Consider the following 16,774-nt stretch of genomic DNA (forward strand, 5'->3'; position numbering starts at 1 on the left):
AAGGGCAAGATGGATCCAGCCAGGGGCTCTGGGGTTTCTTTGTCTGGTGCAAGAAAGCCCAGACAAACCGGGCGTGGTGGCGCACGCCGTTCATCCCAGCGTTTGGGAGGCAGAGGTAGGAGGATCCCTGTGAGTCTGAGGCCAGCCCTGGGACTGCAGAGTAAGTCCCAGGCCAGCCTGGGGCTTGAGTGAGACCCTACCTCAAATAAAACTAAAAACGTCCAGGACAAACGCAGCTCTTTCCATTCTTGGTGACAGCAGCAGCAATTATACACGCAGGGAAATTGCTGGAAAGATTCCAGGCCTCTGGAGGCCCCCAGGGAAAACAGGGTTATGCTTCCAGCCGTGCCACGAACTTGTCCAAACACCTGGAGCCTGGTTCTCCTGCCCAATGCCTCTCTCCACGACGTCTGTCTCCTGGGTAGCATTGAAGCCTTCCCTGAGTTTGGTGGCCCATTGTTTGTGTCAACTGTCCCCACTGAACCTGAGCCCGGTGGCCCCCATAAAGACCATCCGGGGAAGGAGCCGGGAAAGGTAGTACTTATGTCTCTTAGGGCTGTCTCAGACACCTGGCACACAGTCAATGTGATGCCAGCCTGTGTCCTGGGACTGACTTCCCGGCTTTCCCTGAGGAGCTCATGGTGGGGAGAGTTATTAATAAACTGTGGCAGGCAGGAAGCAGCTGGTAGCCTTGGGTTTGATAAACATATAAAACAAATGAAGTTGGTGGAACTCAAACTCTGCTGAAGCGAGGCCCGGGTTTTGCTCTGTTCTCTGGCCCTTTAAGCTGGCCAGTTTGTAAACAGGTGTGCTGCTGAAGAATTGCCTAAGGAGGGCTGAAGAGGTTAGTTCCTCATAACGCTCTATATTATTCCTTTAAAATGGCACGTTGGCCAGGTGTGGTGGCACATACCTTTAATCCCAGCACTGGGGAGGCAGAGCTAGGAGGATTTCTGTGAGTTCAAGGCCAACCTGAGACTACATAGTGAATTCCAGGCCAGCCTGAGCTAGAGCAAGACCCTACCTGGAAAAACCAAGGAAAAAAAAAGGTAAAACATCACTTTTCAGGGTAGTAGAATGCTTACCTAGCATACATGAAGCCCTGAATTCAGTTCCCAGCACTGCATAAAACAGGTGAGGTTGGGCTGTAGAGATAGCCTAGTGGTTAAGGCACTTGCCTACAAAGACTAAGGACCTAGGCTCGAGTCCCCAGAACCCACGTAAGCCAGATGTGCACGTTGGTGCATGTATCTGGAGTTCTTTTTTGCATTGGCTAGAGGCCCTTGCACGCCCATTTTCTCTCTCTCTCTCTCTCTTGCTCATAAGTAAATAAGATAAAATAATAATGATAATAATAAAAACAGGTGAGGTCGTGCCTGCCTATCATCCCAGCACTTGGGAGGTGGAGGCAGGAGGATCAGAAATTCAAGGTCATCCTCAGCTATGTGGTGAGTTTGAGGCCAGCTTAGACTATATCAAACTCTATTTCCAAAAGCACTAGAAGTCATTCTGCACGTGTGTGTGTGTGTGTGTGTGTGTGTGTGTGTGTGTGATTAGCCATCTGTCTTTACTGCATCACGTGGCCTCCAGCTGGAGGGGGGCTTCGTCCGGTCTTCTTCAGCTGTGACTGGGACAGGTGACGGGGCCGAGTGGAGACAGCCTGACCTGGTCATGGCCAGCACCTGGCTGTGTCCCGGCTGTCAGCTCCGTGAACACCGCCGCCCTCTTCCACTCCCAGCTCAGGCCTGCAGACTAGCCATCAGGTCTCAGGACCCACAAGTGCCCGACTTGGAGCTGAGGGTGCCACCTGACCTTGGAAAGCCATTAGCAGTTACTTTAACCTTTTATTTCAGCAATGGGTCATCGCACTGACCCCGGGACGCGCACTTTATTTTGCTAATGAAAAGGGGCAAAAGGTCCTGCCCTGGGGCCCTAGGCAGGACCCAGTCCAGTTGCCACATGGAAGGGTGGGCAGATTGTCCTGGTAGCCATGGAGCTGTAATGGTTTCTGTGAAAGCTTCGTCTAAGTGGCCATTAGAGGGGTGCACCCTTCCCCATGTGCGCAAGGACAGGGCAGTCTGGCCACTGCATCTGTCACCATCAATGCTGCTCCATGCGCCCCGCCCCCTCTGAGGCCCATGTTGGCATTCCACACCCACAGCTGGGGACTTTCCAGCCTGGCTCTGATTCTCCTACGGTCCATTGTGCTTTTGTTTTGCTCCCCTGTGGAAGTGTATGAGGGTGCACTCCTTCCTTTTCTTATTGGTATGACCAAATACTTGACCTGAAGCAACTCGGAGAGGGCTTCCTGCGGGCCTGTGGTGTAAAGGGGTGCAGCCCGTCATGGGAGGGAGGGTGAAGTATCGAAATGGCTCTGCTGGTGGCTGCGTCCACAGAAGCGTGGGGCTGCTTGCTCTCGGCTGTGGGGCCCAAGAAGCAGAGCAGAAAGACAGACGCAGGCCTTCCGCTAGCTTTCCCCCTCTGTAGTCAACGCAGGTGCGGCTTGGTAGGAACAATCTCCTTGGTGCCCAGTGGGTGGCGCTGCTTGTTGTAAACCTTTAGGAGGCGCAGCCTCACTGGCGGAAGTAGGTCACTGGGGGGGTGGGCCTTGAGTTTTCATAGCTAGCCCCACTTCCGTTTGTCCCTCTGCTTCCTGACTGCAGGTGCAATGTGAGCAGCCAGCCTCTCACTGCCGACGTTGCCTCCCCAGCCACGAAGGATAGTATCCACTGGGACTGTAAGCCAAAACACAACCTTCTTTTCTCAAACTGCTTCTTGTCAGTGTTTAATCACAGCAGCAAGCAAAGTAATACACCAGGAGGTGCCCCTCTTCCTCGGGATGGGTCCTCCCTCCTCAGTTAAGCCTCTCTGGAAACAGCCTGAAGATACACCCAGAGGTGATTCCAAAGCCGGTCAAGGTTCCTATGAAGATAAACCATTGTAGAAGGAATTGGAGGACAGGTGCCAGGTGTGGATGGCGCAGAAAGCTGGTGAAGGTAATTGCCGTAAGGTCCGCAGCAAGGGCACCACATGCACAAAACTCACGGCCCCCTTGCCCAACGCTGTCTTTTGGACTTCCGTTCTTCTCCCAGGGATCATTTTAGAATGCCATCCTAGCACAGTGGCACCTTCTGTGCCCACAGGGAAGGATTTGCAGGCTAAGCAGGTACAAGCACAGGGCCAAGGCCAACATTTGAGAACAGCAAAAGAATGTGTCAGGGTTGTTGAGATGGCTTAGAAGTGAAAGCACTTGCCTGCGAAGCCACAGAACTCCCGTTTGAACCTCTAGGTCTCCCATAGCCAGACGCGTAAGTGACGCAAATGTGCAATGTCACACATGCGCACAAGGCGGTACATGCGTCTGGAGTTCCTTCATAGTGACTGAAAGACCATCCTCTATCTCTCTCTCAAAAATAAATAAAGAAATAAAATAATGTGCTTCAGCCTTGAGCTCAGAGCCATCCCTTCATAGGGTATCAGGTCAAAGTCAAGATGCAGTTGGATTTTGTCATCGAGCACTCCATGTGGATAGATTTTTTTTCTCTCTCCCCAAATTGGATTTCTCCACCCTGACTCTATTCACTGCTCCCCCTTTTTTGTTTTTTCAAGGTAGGGTCTCACTCTAGCCTAGGTTGACCTGGAATTCACTGTGTACTATCAGGTTGGCCTCAAACTCACAGCAATCCTCCTACCTCTGCCTCCTGAGTGCTGGGATTAAAGGCGTGCGCCACACCTGGCTCTATTCACATTTTCTTTGTTTGTGACAGAGTCTTGTATCCTAGGCTGGCCTTTCTAACTATATATCTCCAGTGATCTTGAACTTCTTATCCTCCCTCCTACCTCTCCCTCCTGGCTTCTGGTTTTATAAACCCACACCGTGCCTGGTTTATGTAGTGCTGGGTATCAAACCCAAGGCTTTGTTTCAAGCCCTCTACTGGTATTTTTGAAGAGGACCATTCTTTGTAGTGGAAGTATCCTGGGCACCCTGGGGTGCTTCCTAGGTGTCAGAGACACCGTCTTCTTTTACCAGTTGTCTCAACCAAAAACATACCCAGACTTTGCCTAATGTTCCCCTGGGGCCAAGTCCAGTCCTATAGAGAATCACTGCTTTAATAAGACAGTTCCTAGTTAGGTGTGGTGGCTCTCAGGAGGCTGAGGTAGGAGATCGCCACAAGTTTGAGACCCACCTGGACTATAGAGTGAGTTCCAGGTCAGCCTGGACTACAGTGAGATCCTGCTTCAAAAAAATAAATAAATGCCAAGGTAGAAGGATCACCGTGAGATGACCACCCTGAGACTACAGTGAATTCCAGGTCGGCCTGAGCTACAACGAGACCCTACCTCAAAAAAATAAATAAAAGAAGAGGGCTGGAGAGATGGCTCCACAGTTAAGGTACCTGCCTACAAAGCCTAAGGACCCAGGTTTGATTCCCCAGTACACAGATGAAGCCAGACGCACAAGGTGGCACATGCGTCTGGAGCTCATAGCAGTGGCTAGAGGCCATGGCACATCCATATTCTCTCTCTCTCCCTCTCTCTCCTTCTTTCAAATAAATAAGTAAGTGAAATATTTAAAAATAAAATAAGAAGAGTTTCTTAAGGTAGCATGGGAATCTTCAGTGTCCTCTGCCAGCTATCTGGATTTAGCACCAGGCAGGGACATGAATCCCAGTGGCGCCCACCTCTGGTGCTGAAATACCTCTGAGCGCAGCTCGGTCCCCTGCGCCCGTGAGACTCAGCAAATTCCTCCCTCTCTCTGTCCTGTCACATTGGTGGCGTGCACGTTGAAGATGGGGAGGTCCTTCCTGTCGTTTTGGCAGCCAGCTCACTGCTCATGCTGAAGGCCCTGCAGACTGCGTAGGACCAGGCTCACGGGTGCCAGGGGCTGCCGTCTCTGGCTCTGCCCCTCACCAGCTGTGACCCGCACAACACCCTGTGCCTCTCCTCCAACCTCCACTTCCCCCTCGGCAAAACAAGGACAGCCAGGGCACGAGCCTTCTTCCAGGGACTCTGAAAGAATTCTGCAAGAAACGCCGGGCGGGATGATGCTGAGCACGGACCATCATCACTGATTTAATTGTACAAGAAGCAGGGCAGTAAAGAAAAGCATCCGGGTGTGCAAGGAGAGCCGGGTTCACGGCACCCATCTACTCTCTTGCATACCAGGACCCCCCCTCCCCAATGTGGCTGCTTGTCAAAATGCCTCTGGTGTTGCAGGGTGGGCGCTCCTTGGAAAGGTGTGGTCGCAGTGGGCACACTTTCCGATCCTGATTTGGCAGGCGGGGAGGGAGAAGCACTGGCCCCTCCACAGGTTGTTCTCTAGGCCTCACCATAGCCAAGGAAAGCCCACCTGAGGCTTAACTGGTTTGTGGAGGAATCCGCGAGAAGCAAAATCCAAAGATGCATCTAGGACCAGACCTAGAGGCCATGTGTGCCCTAGTTTGGAAATGGCCTCAGGGTGGCTGCGACCAGAAAGAGCTGGCATAAGGACAAGCCATTCCCCTTTCCCTCAGGAGCCAGCTGGGCCTGGACCCCGTGATGTGTCTCCTCAGAAAAAAGCTTGACTCGTCACTCGCCAGAAGAGAGCAGTATCCAGGAGGGGAAGACCGGACGCATACACACACACACACACACACACACACACACACACACACACACACACGGGGACAGCTGAGGGCAAAGGCTGGGTCAGGGTGACGTGTCTTCTCGTCCTTCATCCCCGTCTTCATCCTTTTCCTCTTCCTCCTCGCCAGCTGCTCTTTCTGTCTCCTCCCCTGGCTCTAGACTCAGACTTTTCCTCTGAGGGGAGAACATAAATGCTGGTGAGGGGCAGGACCTCCCGTTCCCCAGACAGAAACCCCGAGGCAAGGGCAACCAGCCTGGAGCCCACGGTGCGCAGGCAGTGCCAGCCTGGGCTTGCCAGGGAGTGTGGATGGCGGCAGAACCTGGGGATCCGATGGCTCTGCTTCCTCCACATGCACACCAGGTGCCCCTGAGCCGACTCTTCCTGGGACAGCTTGCCACCCTCACCTATGACGTGGGCACAACATCTCAAGGGCTGGAGATGAGGGTGTAAGGAGGCAGCATGTGCTCCGCAGCCTCAGTCCTGAGCCGGCCAGCTTCCCTTCCTGCCTCCTTCCTTCTTCCTTCCTGCCTCCTTCCTTCTTCCCTTCCTGCCTCCTTCCTTCTTCCCTTCCTGCCTCCTTCCTTCTTCCCTTCCTGCCTCCTTCCTTCTTCCCTTCCTGCCTCCTTCCTTCTTCCCTTCCTGCCTCCTTCCTTCTTCCCTTCCTGCCTCCTTCCTTCTTCCCTTCCTGCCTCCTTCCTTCTTCCCTTCCTGCCTCCTTCCTTCTTCCCTTTCTGCCTCCTTCCTTCTTCCCTTCCTGCCTCCTTCCTTCTTCCCTTCCTGCCTCCTTCCTTCCTCCCTTCCTGCCTCCTTCCTTCTTCCCTTCCTGCCTCCTTCCTTCTTCCCTTCCTGCCTCCTTCCTTCCTCCCTTCCTGCCTCCTTCCTTCTTCCCTTCCTGCCTCCTCCCTTCTTCCCTTCCTGCCTCCTTCCTTCTTCCCTTCCTGCCTCCTTCCTTCTTCCCTTCCTGCCTCCTTCCTTCTTCCCTTCCTGCCTCCTTCCTTCTTCCCTTCCTGCCTCTTTCCTTCCTCCCTTCCTGCCTCCTTCCTTCCTCCCTTCCTGCCTCCTTCCTTCTTCCCTTCCTGCCTCCTTCCTTCTTCCCTCCTGCCTCCTTCCTTCTTCCCTCCTGCCTCCTTCCTTCTTCCCTTCCTTCCTCCTGCTTTCTTCCTCCCTCCCTCCTTTCTTCCTTCTTCCTTACTTCCTTTTTTTACTTCCTTCCTTTTGTCCTTCCTTCTCTTCATCAATTTCTCTTTCCATTTTTTTCCTTTCCACCATTACTTCCTTTCTTCTCTTTTCTTTCCCGTCCTCCTTTCCTCTCCTGCTTTGTCCCTTACTTCTTTCTCTCCTCCCTGACTTTCTTCCTTTCTTTCCTCTTCCCTTCCTTCTTCCTTCCTTCCCTCCCTCCCTTCGTTCCTCCATTCCTTATCCCAATTCTTCCTTCATTCCTCCCTTTCTTTACTTCTCTGTTTATTCCTTCTTGCTTCCTTCCTTATTTCTTCCCTTCCTTTATTCAATCATCCCTCTCTCCCTCCTTTCTTCTTTCCTCCATCCCTTTCTCCCTCCCTCCCTCCTATCTCTTTCTTTGACTGCGTCTTGCTATATCATTGAGGCGGGTCTTGAACTCTACATCTTTCTGCCTTGGCCCCTCAGGTGCTGGGATTACAGGCATGCATCACCCTGCGTGGCTCCTGCGTGACGCTTTCTGACGCCCTAGGACCTCAAGCCACCTGCACACACTAAGAAAGAGGAGGAGGAAGTGTGTGGCGGGAGGAGGGGGGACCCAGATCTGTGAGCCTCAAGACCTCCTGAAGCCCAGAGGCCTATCTTGGGACGGAGGACGGAGGACGAGCGCGGGCCTGGCAGCCACACGGTCCTGCCAAAGGTGAGGCCACCTTCATCTTCTGAAGGGTTGGACCAACCTGTAGTGATGGGCAGGAGAAGCCCGAGAGCCCGGACTCTAGTCCAGCCTCAACCATATCAACCACACACGGAGGGCTGCCCAGATGCCCGACGGCAAAGCACATCCCGAAACCGCCCTGTTCGTAGGGCCAGCAGAGGAGGAGTGCGTTACCACGTAAACCAGGCGTGTCCTTTGGGTAGCCCTCCTCCTCTCTCGCCCACCCACTAGTGACCAAGAACGGGTCATGCCACTCGCCACGGCAAGCAGGGCTGCCTGGTATCCCGCACCGCCACACGAAGCTGTGCCTAGAAGGGCTCACCCTTGGTCTGATTCTCTGCTGTGACAGTCCTGAAATTCCTTCTGTCTTATTCTGTTTTCCTTTCAAGATACCATATTCCAGGATGGCCTCAAATTCATTAGATGGCCAAGGGTGACCTTGAATTTCTGATCTGCCCGCCTCGAGCTCCTAAGTGCTCAGATGACAGGGTGTGTCACCATGCCTGGTTTATGTAGTACTGGGGATTGAACCCATGCTACGCAAGTACTTTACTAATTGACCTACATCCTAGCCTCTCTAAATAACTTAAAAATATATATATATTTTGAAGTAGGGTCTCACTCTAGCCCAGGCTGGCCTTGAGCTCTCACAGAGATCCTCCTACCTCTGCCTCCCAAGTGTTGGGATTAAAGGCATGCACCACTGTGTCTAGTCTCTTTAAAATAAGAAATAAGTATATTTATTTACTTATGAGAGAATTTATGGGCTTTCCAGGGTCCCTTGCCACTGCAAACAAACTCTAGACCCATGTGCCACTTTGTGCCTGGCTTTACATGGGCACTGGGTAATCAAATCCAGGCCAGAAGGCTTTGCAATCAAGCGCCTTTAACCACTGAGCAATCTTCCCAGCCCCTCTAAATACTTTTTACGCAAGGGCCCACACTTTCCTTGGCACATCCTCCCCTCCTCTGTCTCCCCTCACTCCCCCACCCCACCATGACACAGCCAACCTTGCTAATAGGGTGAGCCCTTGCTTCTGCTTTCTCTATCTTTTCCCCACCATACTAGCCTTTGGTTCTTTCCTCTCTGGGCCCCTAAGAGCAATGATGCAGGTTAAGAAGACCTTTATCCCTTGCCTTGTCCCCTGGCACAGAGTACCAGAAAGTAATCAGACATCATCTTTACAGCTCAATGTCCAACTTTTCTGGATGGAAATTAAGGAACCAGAAAATGATTGTGAAGGGGCTGGAGAGGTGGCTTAGCGGTTTAGGCGTTTGCCTGCAAAGCCAAAGGACCTCAGTTCGATTCCCCAGAACTCACGTAAACCAGATGTACAAGGGGGCACATGCATCTGGAGTTCCTTTGCAGTGGCTGGAGGCCCTGGAGTACCCATTCTCTCTCTGTCTCTATGTCTCTCTCTTTGTCTCTTTCTCTCAAATAAATACATAAAAATAAAAGTATAAAAATGGTTTTTTAAATAAACAAGTAAAAAGAAAGAAAATGTTTGTGAAATGGGGAAGGGGCAGAGGCGCTATGGAATAGCACACTCCTCACACCAGGCTGGGCTAAGCCAGAACAGCGCATGCGGTGCAAACATCAAGAATGTCACAGCCGGGGGCTGGGAAAATGGCTTCGCAGTTAAGGCACTTGCCTGCGAAGCCTAAGGACCCTGGTTCGATTCCCCAGGACCCACATAAGCCAGCTGCACAAGGGGGCACATGCATGTGGAGTTTGTTTGCAGTGGCTGGAGGCCCTGATGTGCCCATTCTGTCTTTCTCTCTCTCTGTCTATCTCTGCCTCTTTCTCTCTCTGTCTGTTGCTCCCAAATAAATAAATAAAAATAAACCAAAAAAAAAAATCTAGAAAAAAAAAGAATGTCATAGCGGGGCTGGAGAGATGGCTTAATGTTCAGTTCTCCAGGTTCCACGTAAGCCAGATGCACATGGTGATGCACGCATCTGGAGTTCATTTGCAGTGGCTCGAGGCCCTGACATGCCCATTCTCTCTCTCTCATAAATAAATAAAAATAACTCTTGGGCTGGAGAGATGGCTTAGTGGTTAAGCACTTGCCTGTGAAGCCTAAGGACCCCGGTTCGAGGCTCGGTTCCCCAGGTCCCACGTTAGCCAGATGCACAAGGGGGCGCATGCGTCTGGAGTTCGTTTGCAGAGGCTGGAAGCCCTGGCGCGCCCATTCTCTCTCTCTCCCTCTCTCTGTCTTTCTCTCTGTGTCTGTTGCTCTCAAATAAATAAATAAATAAATAATTAAAAAAAAATAAATAAAAATAACTCTTAAAAAAAAAAAGAATGTCACAGCTCCTTCCTCCATGGGTTTCAAAGCTCTCGCCGCAGGGCCCTCATTCAATGCATGTTCAATGTGCATGTACTGTGGTGGGGTGGAGGAGGCCAGTAGTATGGAGTCCAGCTCCTGCCCTCAAGGAGCTTGGTGTCTATTCAGAGGTACGATTCCTCAGGCGGAAGGGAGAGGTCCTCCTGCTTGCCCGTGAACTAATGAAAGTCCAACCAGGCTGGCTCTAGGTCACCCAAGAGGCCAGTGGCAGGACAGAACTCAGGCACCACAGCTGTCTGGCAGCCCCCCACCCCCCATGCACCCCGGCCCCGACTACGGTCCTTACAGGCTTGGCTGTCTTCTTCATGGCCTCAGCCTCCTTCCTCTTCAGCTCTGAGTAGATGACCTCATAGAACTCCTCCTCAGCCTTGCTGACCAAGTCATCCAGGTTTAGGGCCAGTTCGTCCTCCTTCTGGTCATCTTCCCGGCCTTCCGTCTTGCCTTTCTCCTTCAGCCTCATCTCCCGGTGCTTCACCTCCAGGATCTTCTCTCGTCGGGTCTCCCGTTCAAATATCTGCGGCAGGCAGGGACAGGGGCCGGGGGAAGAGGGTGGGCAGCCGGACACCGCAGCACGGGCTGGAGCAGAAATGGAAAGTGGTCCCCAGCCAGGTCTGCCCATACCACGAAAAGAAGGCGAGGCCGGGTGTGGTGGTGCACGCCTTTAATCGCAGCACTCAGGAAGCAGAGGTAGGAGGATGGCCATGAGTTTGAGGCCACCCTGAGACTACATACTGAATTCCAGGTCAGCCTGAGCCACAGTAAGACCCTACCTTGAAAAAGAGAGAGAGAGAGGGAGGGAGGGAGGAAGGAAGGAAGCAAAGAAAAGATGGCATAGGAATGCACAGCTGTGAGCTCAGTACTCAGGAGGCTGAGGGAGGATTGCTCACAGATTCAATTCTGCCCTTGGCTACCCTCAAAACAAAATACATCTGCCTAGCATGCACAAGGCCCTGGGTTTGGTCCCCAGCACTGCATACACTGGGTGAGGTGGTTCCCACCTATAACCCCAGCACTTGGGAAGTGGAAGCAAGAGGGTAAAACGGTCTAGGCCATCCTCAGCTGCACAGAGCTGGGCCACCCTGTGACTCAGTTCCAGGGAGCACAAGGGATTCAGAACGGCTTTGGTGTTAGAAGACAACATGCTGGTCCCGGGTCCTGGCTCAGTGCGAGAATCCAGTCTCAGGCCAAGCCAGGAAGCTTCCCAGGCCTCTGCATTAGCAACCTCCATCTCTGTGTGCTCCGTGTTGCCAGGGAATGTACCAGAGCTGGTGAGGCGTGGTAGTGGACCACTGTGTCCCTGTCCCAGGGCAAGTCACTTCCATCTGTCTTCTCTATGGGCATCTGCCAGTCCTTCATTTGAATAATTTTGCAACACACACACACACGCCTGGAGTTTGAAACCAGACTCATAGATGACCTCATCAAACAAAGCCTGGGGAGGTAGGGTGACTTGGCCAGGACCACGGAGTGTGAGCAGCTGAGTAAGGATAGGTGAACATTATCCACACCCATTTGAGGTGTTCACTTTCAGTCACCATGCTCTCCTTCAAAAATGTCAACCCAGAGGCTGGGGAGATGGCTCAGCGGTTAAGGCGCTTGCCTGAAAAACCTTAGAAGCTGGGTTCGATTCCCCAGTATCCACATAAAGCCAGATGCACAAGGTGACACATGCATCTGCCTTGGTCCACCCATTCTCCCTTTGTCTCTGTCTCTCTGTCTCTCTCTGCCTCTTTCTCTCTCTGTCTACCACTCTCAAATAAGTACATAAAGATAAAACAAAAAAATTCAAATAAAATAAATAAATGAAATATATATTTAAAATGTTGACCCATTTTTACATAGGGAGGCAGGCAGGCAGGGAGGGAGGGAGGCACGGGCAGGAACATGGTGGGTCTCCTCCCAGAACTTACGGAAGAAGCTATGTTCTTCTCATTCTTCTGCAGGGTGGAGAGCCCGCTGGATACTTCCAGCAGCGTGGTCGTCCCCAGCTGGGAGCCACAAGCAATGAGACACCCATTGTCCTGTACCCGGAGGCAGAAGAGGGCATCGTCACACACCTGTTGGAGGGTCAGGGTGGGGAGGGAGAACAAAGACACATTTGTCTGATTATCTGTTTGCTTGGGAACACACCCCAAGGACACCCTTACCCTGCTGGGTGAAGTTCACTGGAAAATGCACTCAAGACCCTTAGCCTCTAGCTCCATCGTGAGTCCAGCCCCATTTGTTCTATGGATCTCTGAGTCCCATAGCTGGTCATAGCCCTAGCCCGTGATTCTCAGCTCTGCCAGGAGTCTGGAGGTTGACTTCTGGTGGAGAGAAACCTTTTATTTTTTATTTTATTTAGAGAGAGAGAGAGAGAGAGAGAGAGACAGAGACACAGAGACGGAGAACTGGCACGCAAGGGCCTCAGCCACTACCGTTGCACTCCAGACACTTGCGCCACCTAGTGGGCATGTGCAGCCTTGCATTTGCCTTACTATTGTGCATTGGCTTATATAGGTCCTGGGGAATTGAACCTGGGTCCTTTGGCTTTGCTGGCAAGTGCCTTAACCACTAAGATATCTTTCCAGGCAGAGAGAAGCCTTTTAATTTGCATAAAGCCCCTTCTGTTTTCTCTCTCTCTCTCTTTATTTGTGGGGTTTTGTCTTATTTTATTATTATTTAAACTTCGTGTGTGTGTGTGTGTGTGTGTGTGTGTATACACCAGGATCCAGGTTAAATAATGTGTTGGGGAGTTGAATCCAGGCCTGCAGTAGGCTTTGTAATCAAATGCCTTAAACCACTGAGTAATCTCCCCAGCCCATTTTATTTTATTTTATTTTATTTTATTTTATTTTTGAGGCAGGGTCTCACTGTATCCTAGGCTAATTTGGAGTTGACTCAGTAACACAGACTGGCCTCAAAGTCATGGCAATTTTCCTATTTCGGCATCCCGAGTGCTGGGCTTACAGACATGAGCCACCACACCTGGTATGTTTTGTTTCCTCATTTAATTTGGAGGGAGCGTGTGTATGTGTTTGGTAGTATCCATACCCTGTATATGTGTGTGGGCACATGTGTGTGTGAAGCTGCTTGTGCATGTGTGTACATGTGTTTGTGGAGGTCAGTGGTCTTTCACTGAACCTAGAGCCCTAGGGGTCCTCCTGCCTCTGCGTCCTTGGTGTTGGGGTGGTGAGTATGCACCACCGCAGCCAGCACTGAATGAGGGTGCAGGGTCCGGCATTAGGTCCCCATGCTTGTGTGGCAAACCTTCACTCACTGAGCACCCCCTCCAATCCCTTTGTCTTGTTTGTCTTGAGGACGGAACTCAAGACTTTGTGAACATAGGCAAGGGCTCTACCTTTGCGTCACACCCCCGGCCCTTCCCTCCCATTTTAGTTCCTGGGGGAATCCTCCGCCAGTACAGTTCTAAGTTCCCAGGTCCTTGTCTCCATGGGGGTGCATGTTCCCGAAGCCAGAAATCAGATTACTTGGAGAGAATAAATAAATAAAAAAGACTGAAGAGATGGCTTAGCAGTTAAGGCACTTGCCTGTGAAGCTGGAGGACCCAGGTTCAATTCCCCAGGACCCACATAAGCCAGACGCACAAAGTGGAGTTCATTTGCAGTGGCTAGAGACCTTGGTATGTCCATTCTCTCTAAATATACCTGTCTCTTTCTCTCTCTCTTTCTCTCCTTCCCTCCTTATCTCAAATAAATAAATAGGGGCTGGAAAGATGGTTTAGCCATTAAGGCACTTGCTTGTGAAGCCTAAGGACCCAGGTTCGATTCCCCAGTACCCACAAAGGCTAGAGGCACAAAGAGGTGCATGCATCCGGAGCTCTTTTGCTATGACTAGAGGCTCTGGTACACCCATTCGCGCCCTCTCTCTCTCTCTGCCTGTTACTCTCATTCTCAAATAAATAAATAAAGTACATTTAAAAGAGAGCTGAGTATGGTGGCATATGCTTTAAAAAAAATCAAACAAATAAATAAAATAAATAAAAGTTACCCAGAGAGGCCCCATCCAAGTGTGTCTGACTACAACAGCAAACACACACACACACTGCAACCCCGGCCCACCCCCTCAGGAGGTACCCCAACTCATGAGAGCCTGTATGCTCATGCAGAACTATACATGACCTTCAAACTGAGGGCGGGGTCACACTGCTTGAACACCAAGTCCCAGATATCCAGGGTCCCATCCATCTTGGTGGTGAAGAAGACGGCTGGCCTCACGGGGCTCCAGGCTCCGTCAGTGAGGTACGCCATGTGGTACCTGCGGGGGCCAGTGCTGCGCGTCAGGGACTCTGGGACCAGAAGGGGCGGAATGCTTGCTGAGCCTCAGGTCCTCACGCTGGCCAGGAAGTTGTGCTAAAGGTTTGACTTCTGAGGTGCCAGCCTTACCCAGCCATGGTCCTTGGGCTTCTATCAACAGGACCCTGGGTGTGCTCCCTCCCAAGGGCCAGGCACTGGCATAACTCACATTGTACCAGACCATGGGGTGTGATGGTGATCGGAGCCTGATCCTGGCACTCACTGTCAGTGGGAGGAAGGGCCGCCCCATGCACGATTCCTACGTCAGGGGAGGGCTCTCCTTCCCCATTGGCTTTATTTAGTCTTCTAACGTTTGTTCAATGAACAGAGAACGTTTTAAAATTTTTATTTGTGTATTTGTATATGTGTGTGTGTGTGTGTGTGTGTGTGTGTGTGTGTGTGTACACCAGGGTCTCTTCCATGCCACTTTGCATCAGGCTTTATGTGGGTGCTGGGAAATCAAACCCCAACCGGCAGGCTTTGCAAGCAAGTGTCTTTACTGCTGAGCTGTCTCCCCAGCCCGGAGAACATTTTTTAAAGAAACACATACACAGCCAGGCCTGGTGGCACACACCTTTAATCCCAGTATTCAGGAGGCAGAGGTAGGAGCCCAAGTGAGCTGGAGGCCACCCTGAGAACACACAGTAAATTCCAGGTCAGCCTGGGCTAGAGCAAGATCCTACCTCACAAATCACAAAAAAAAAAAAAAAAAAAGGAAGGAAGGAAGGAAGAAAACACACACACACACACACACTGAGTAAACACTTAAAGAGTTTTCTTCCAAACCCATTCTTTCTTCTGTAGAGATACCCTTGTAGGTGGGCTACATGTCCAGGCCTCCTTTGCAGATATGAATGTGGATAGCTAGGCCATCATGGAAAAATGTCAAGATAAAAGATTCTCCAGAGATTCTTGACAAGCAGTAAAGAATGTTTAATATATTTCCCAAATACTGTGAGAAATATTCTTATGACTAAAATTCTTCATTGGTAGCTGAGCATGGAGATATACACCCATAATTGTAGCACTTAGAGGCAGGAGGATCAGGAGCTCAAAGTCATCTTTTCTAAGTAGTGAGTTTGAGGACAGCCTAGCTATCTGGGGCTCTGCTTAAAACAAAACAAAACAAAAAAACAAACAGAAACGGAGCTGGGAAGATGGCCCGGTTGATAATGCTCTTGCCTGGCAAACACAAGGACCTAAATTAGGACCCCCGCACCCATGTGAATGCTGGGTAGGAGTGGCAGTCCACGTGGAATCTCAGGACTCCAGAGGCACAGGTGGGATCCTCAGGATAAACTGGCCATCTAGACTAGTTGGATTGGCAAGCTCTGGGCTCACATGAGAGACCCTGCCTCAGCAAATAAAGTGGAGAACCAAACCAATGAGAAAAAGACATCTAACATCAACCTCTGGCCTCTACCCACACCTGCACACACAGGAACCTACACACACACACACACACACACAAACACAGAGCACATCTACACCTGCAAAAAAAAAAAAAAACAAGCAAAAATAGTCTTTTAAATGAAATTTAGGGCAGGAGAGATGGCTTAGCGGTTAAGCGTTTGCCTGTAAAGCCTAAGGACCCTGGTTCGAGGCTCCATTCCCCAGGACCCACGTAAGCCAGATGCACAAGGTGGCGCACGCATTTGCAGTGGCTGGAAGCCCTGGCACGCCCATTCTCTCTCTCTCTGTCTCTTTCTCTCTCTGTCTGTCGCTATCAAATAAATAAAAATAAACAATATTTTTAAAAAAATAAAAAAAATGAAATTTAAATTTCATTGGGCGTTATATATGTGTGTGTATATATTTTTTGAGGCAAACACAACAGACTGGCCTTTTTTTTTTCTGAGAGAGAGAGAATTCACGCATAAGGGCCTCTAGCCATTGTCAGCGAACTCCAGACACGTGCAACACTTTCTGTGCACATGTGTGACTTTGTGTAGCGTCACCTTATGCATCTGGCTTACATGGGATCTGGGGAGTCGAATATGAGTCCTTAGGCTTTGCAGGCAAGCACCTAAGAGCTAAGACATCTCTCTAGCCCTGTATTGTTTTTAAAAAAATATTTTATTTATTTATTTATTTCAGAGAAAAAGAGAGAGAGAGACTGGGTGTGCCAGGGCCACTGTAAATGAACTTGAACTCCATATGCATGTGCCACCTTGTGCATCTGGCTTATGTGGGCCCTGGGGAATTGAACCTGGGTCCTTTGGCTTTGTAGGCAAATGCCTTAACTTCTAAGCCATCTCTCCAGCCCTGCATTGTTTTTTTTGAGACAGGGCCTTACTAAGCAGCCCAGGTGGCCTCAAACTCAAACAAGAGCTTCCTGCCTCAGTCTCCCAAATGCTGGGATTACAGGCATTAGCCACTGCTCCTGGCTTAGAATCCTGTGGGTTTTTTAAAATATTTATTCGTTGGGCTGGAGCGATGGCTTAGCTGTTAAGGTGTTTGCCTGCAAAGCCTAAGGACCCTAGTTCGATTCTCCAGGACCTATGTGAGCCAGATGCACGGGTGGGGGGGGGGACCACATACATCTGGAGTTTGTTTGCAGTAGCTAGAGGTCCTGGCACACCCATTCTGTCTCTCTCTCTCACTTTCTACCTCT

The 16,774-nt window shown here is 50.8% G+C and overlaps 1 protein-coding gene across 1 annotated transcript in view; it reads right to left on the bottom strand.

Moving 5' to 3' along the window:
* Positions 1-5,029: 5,029 nt before the first annotated feature.
* The window catches only part of Dnai2 (dynein axonemal intermediate chain 2), a 38,914-nt gene continuing 27,169 nt past the window's right edge, over positions 5,030-16,774 (bottom strand). Inside the window, exons 10-13 of the mRNA XM_045159468.1 lie at positions 13,987-14,122; positions 11,776-11,922; positions 10,152-10,379; positions 5,030-5,799 (exon numbers count right to left, since the gene is read on the bottom strand). Coding sequence (XP_045015403.1) covers positions 5,689-5,799; positions 10,152-10,379; positions 11,776-11,922; positions 13,987-14,122 — 622 coding nt within the window. The 3' untranslated portion in view covers positions 5,030-5,688. The remainder of the gene's footprint in view (positions 5,800-10,151; positions 10,380-11,775; positions 11,923-13,986; positions 14,123-16,774) is intronic.

This window comes from Jaculus jaculus, chromosome 9 (assembly GCF_020740685.1).
Source record: "Jaculus jaculus isolate mJacJac1 chromosome 9, mJacJac1.mat.Y.cur, whole genome shotgun sequence".
Taxonomy (NCBI): Eukaryota; Metazoa; Chordata; class Mammalia; order Rodentia; family Dipodidae; genus Jaculus; species Jaculus jaculus.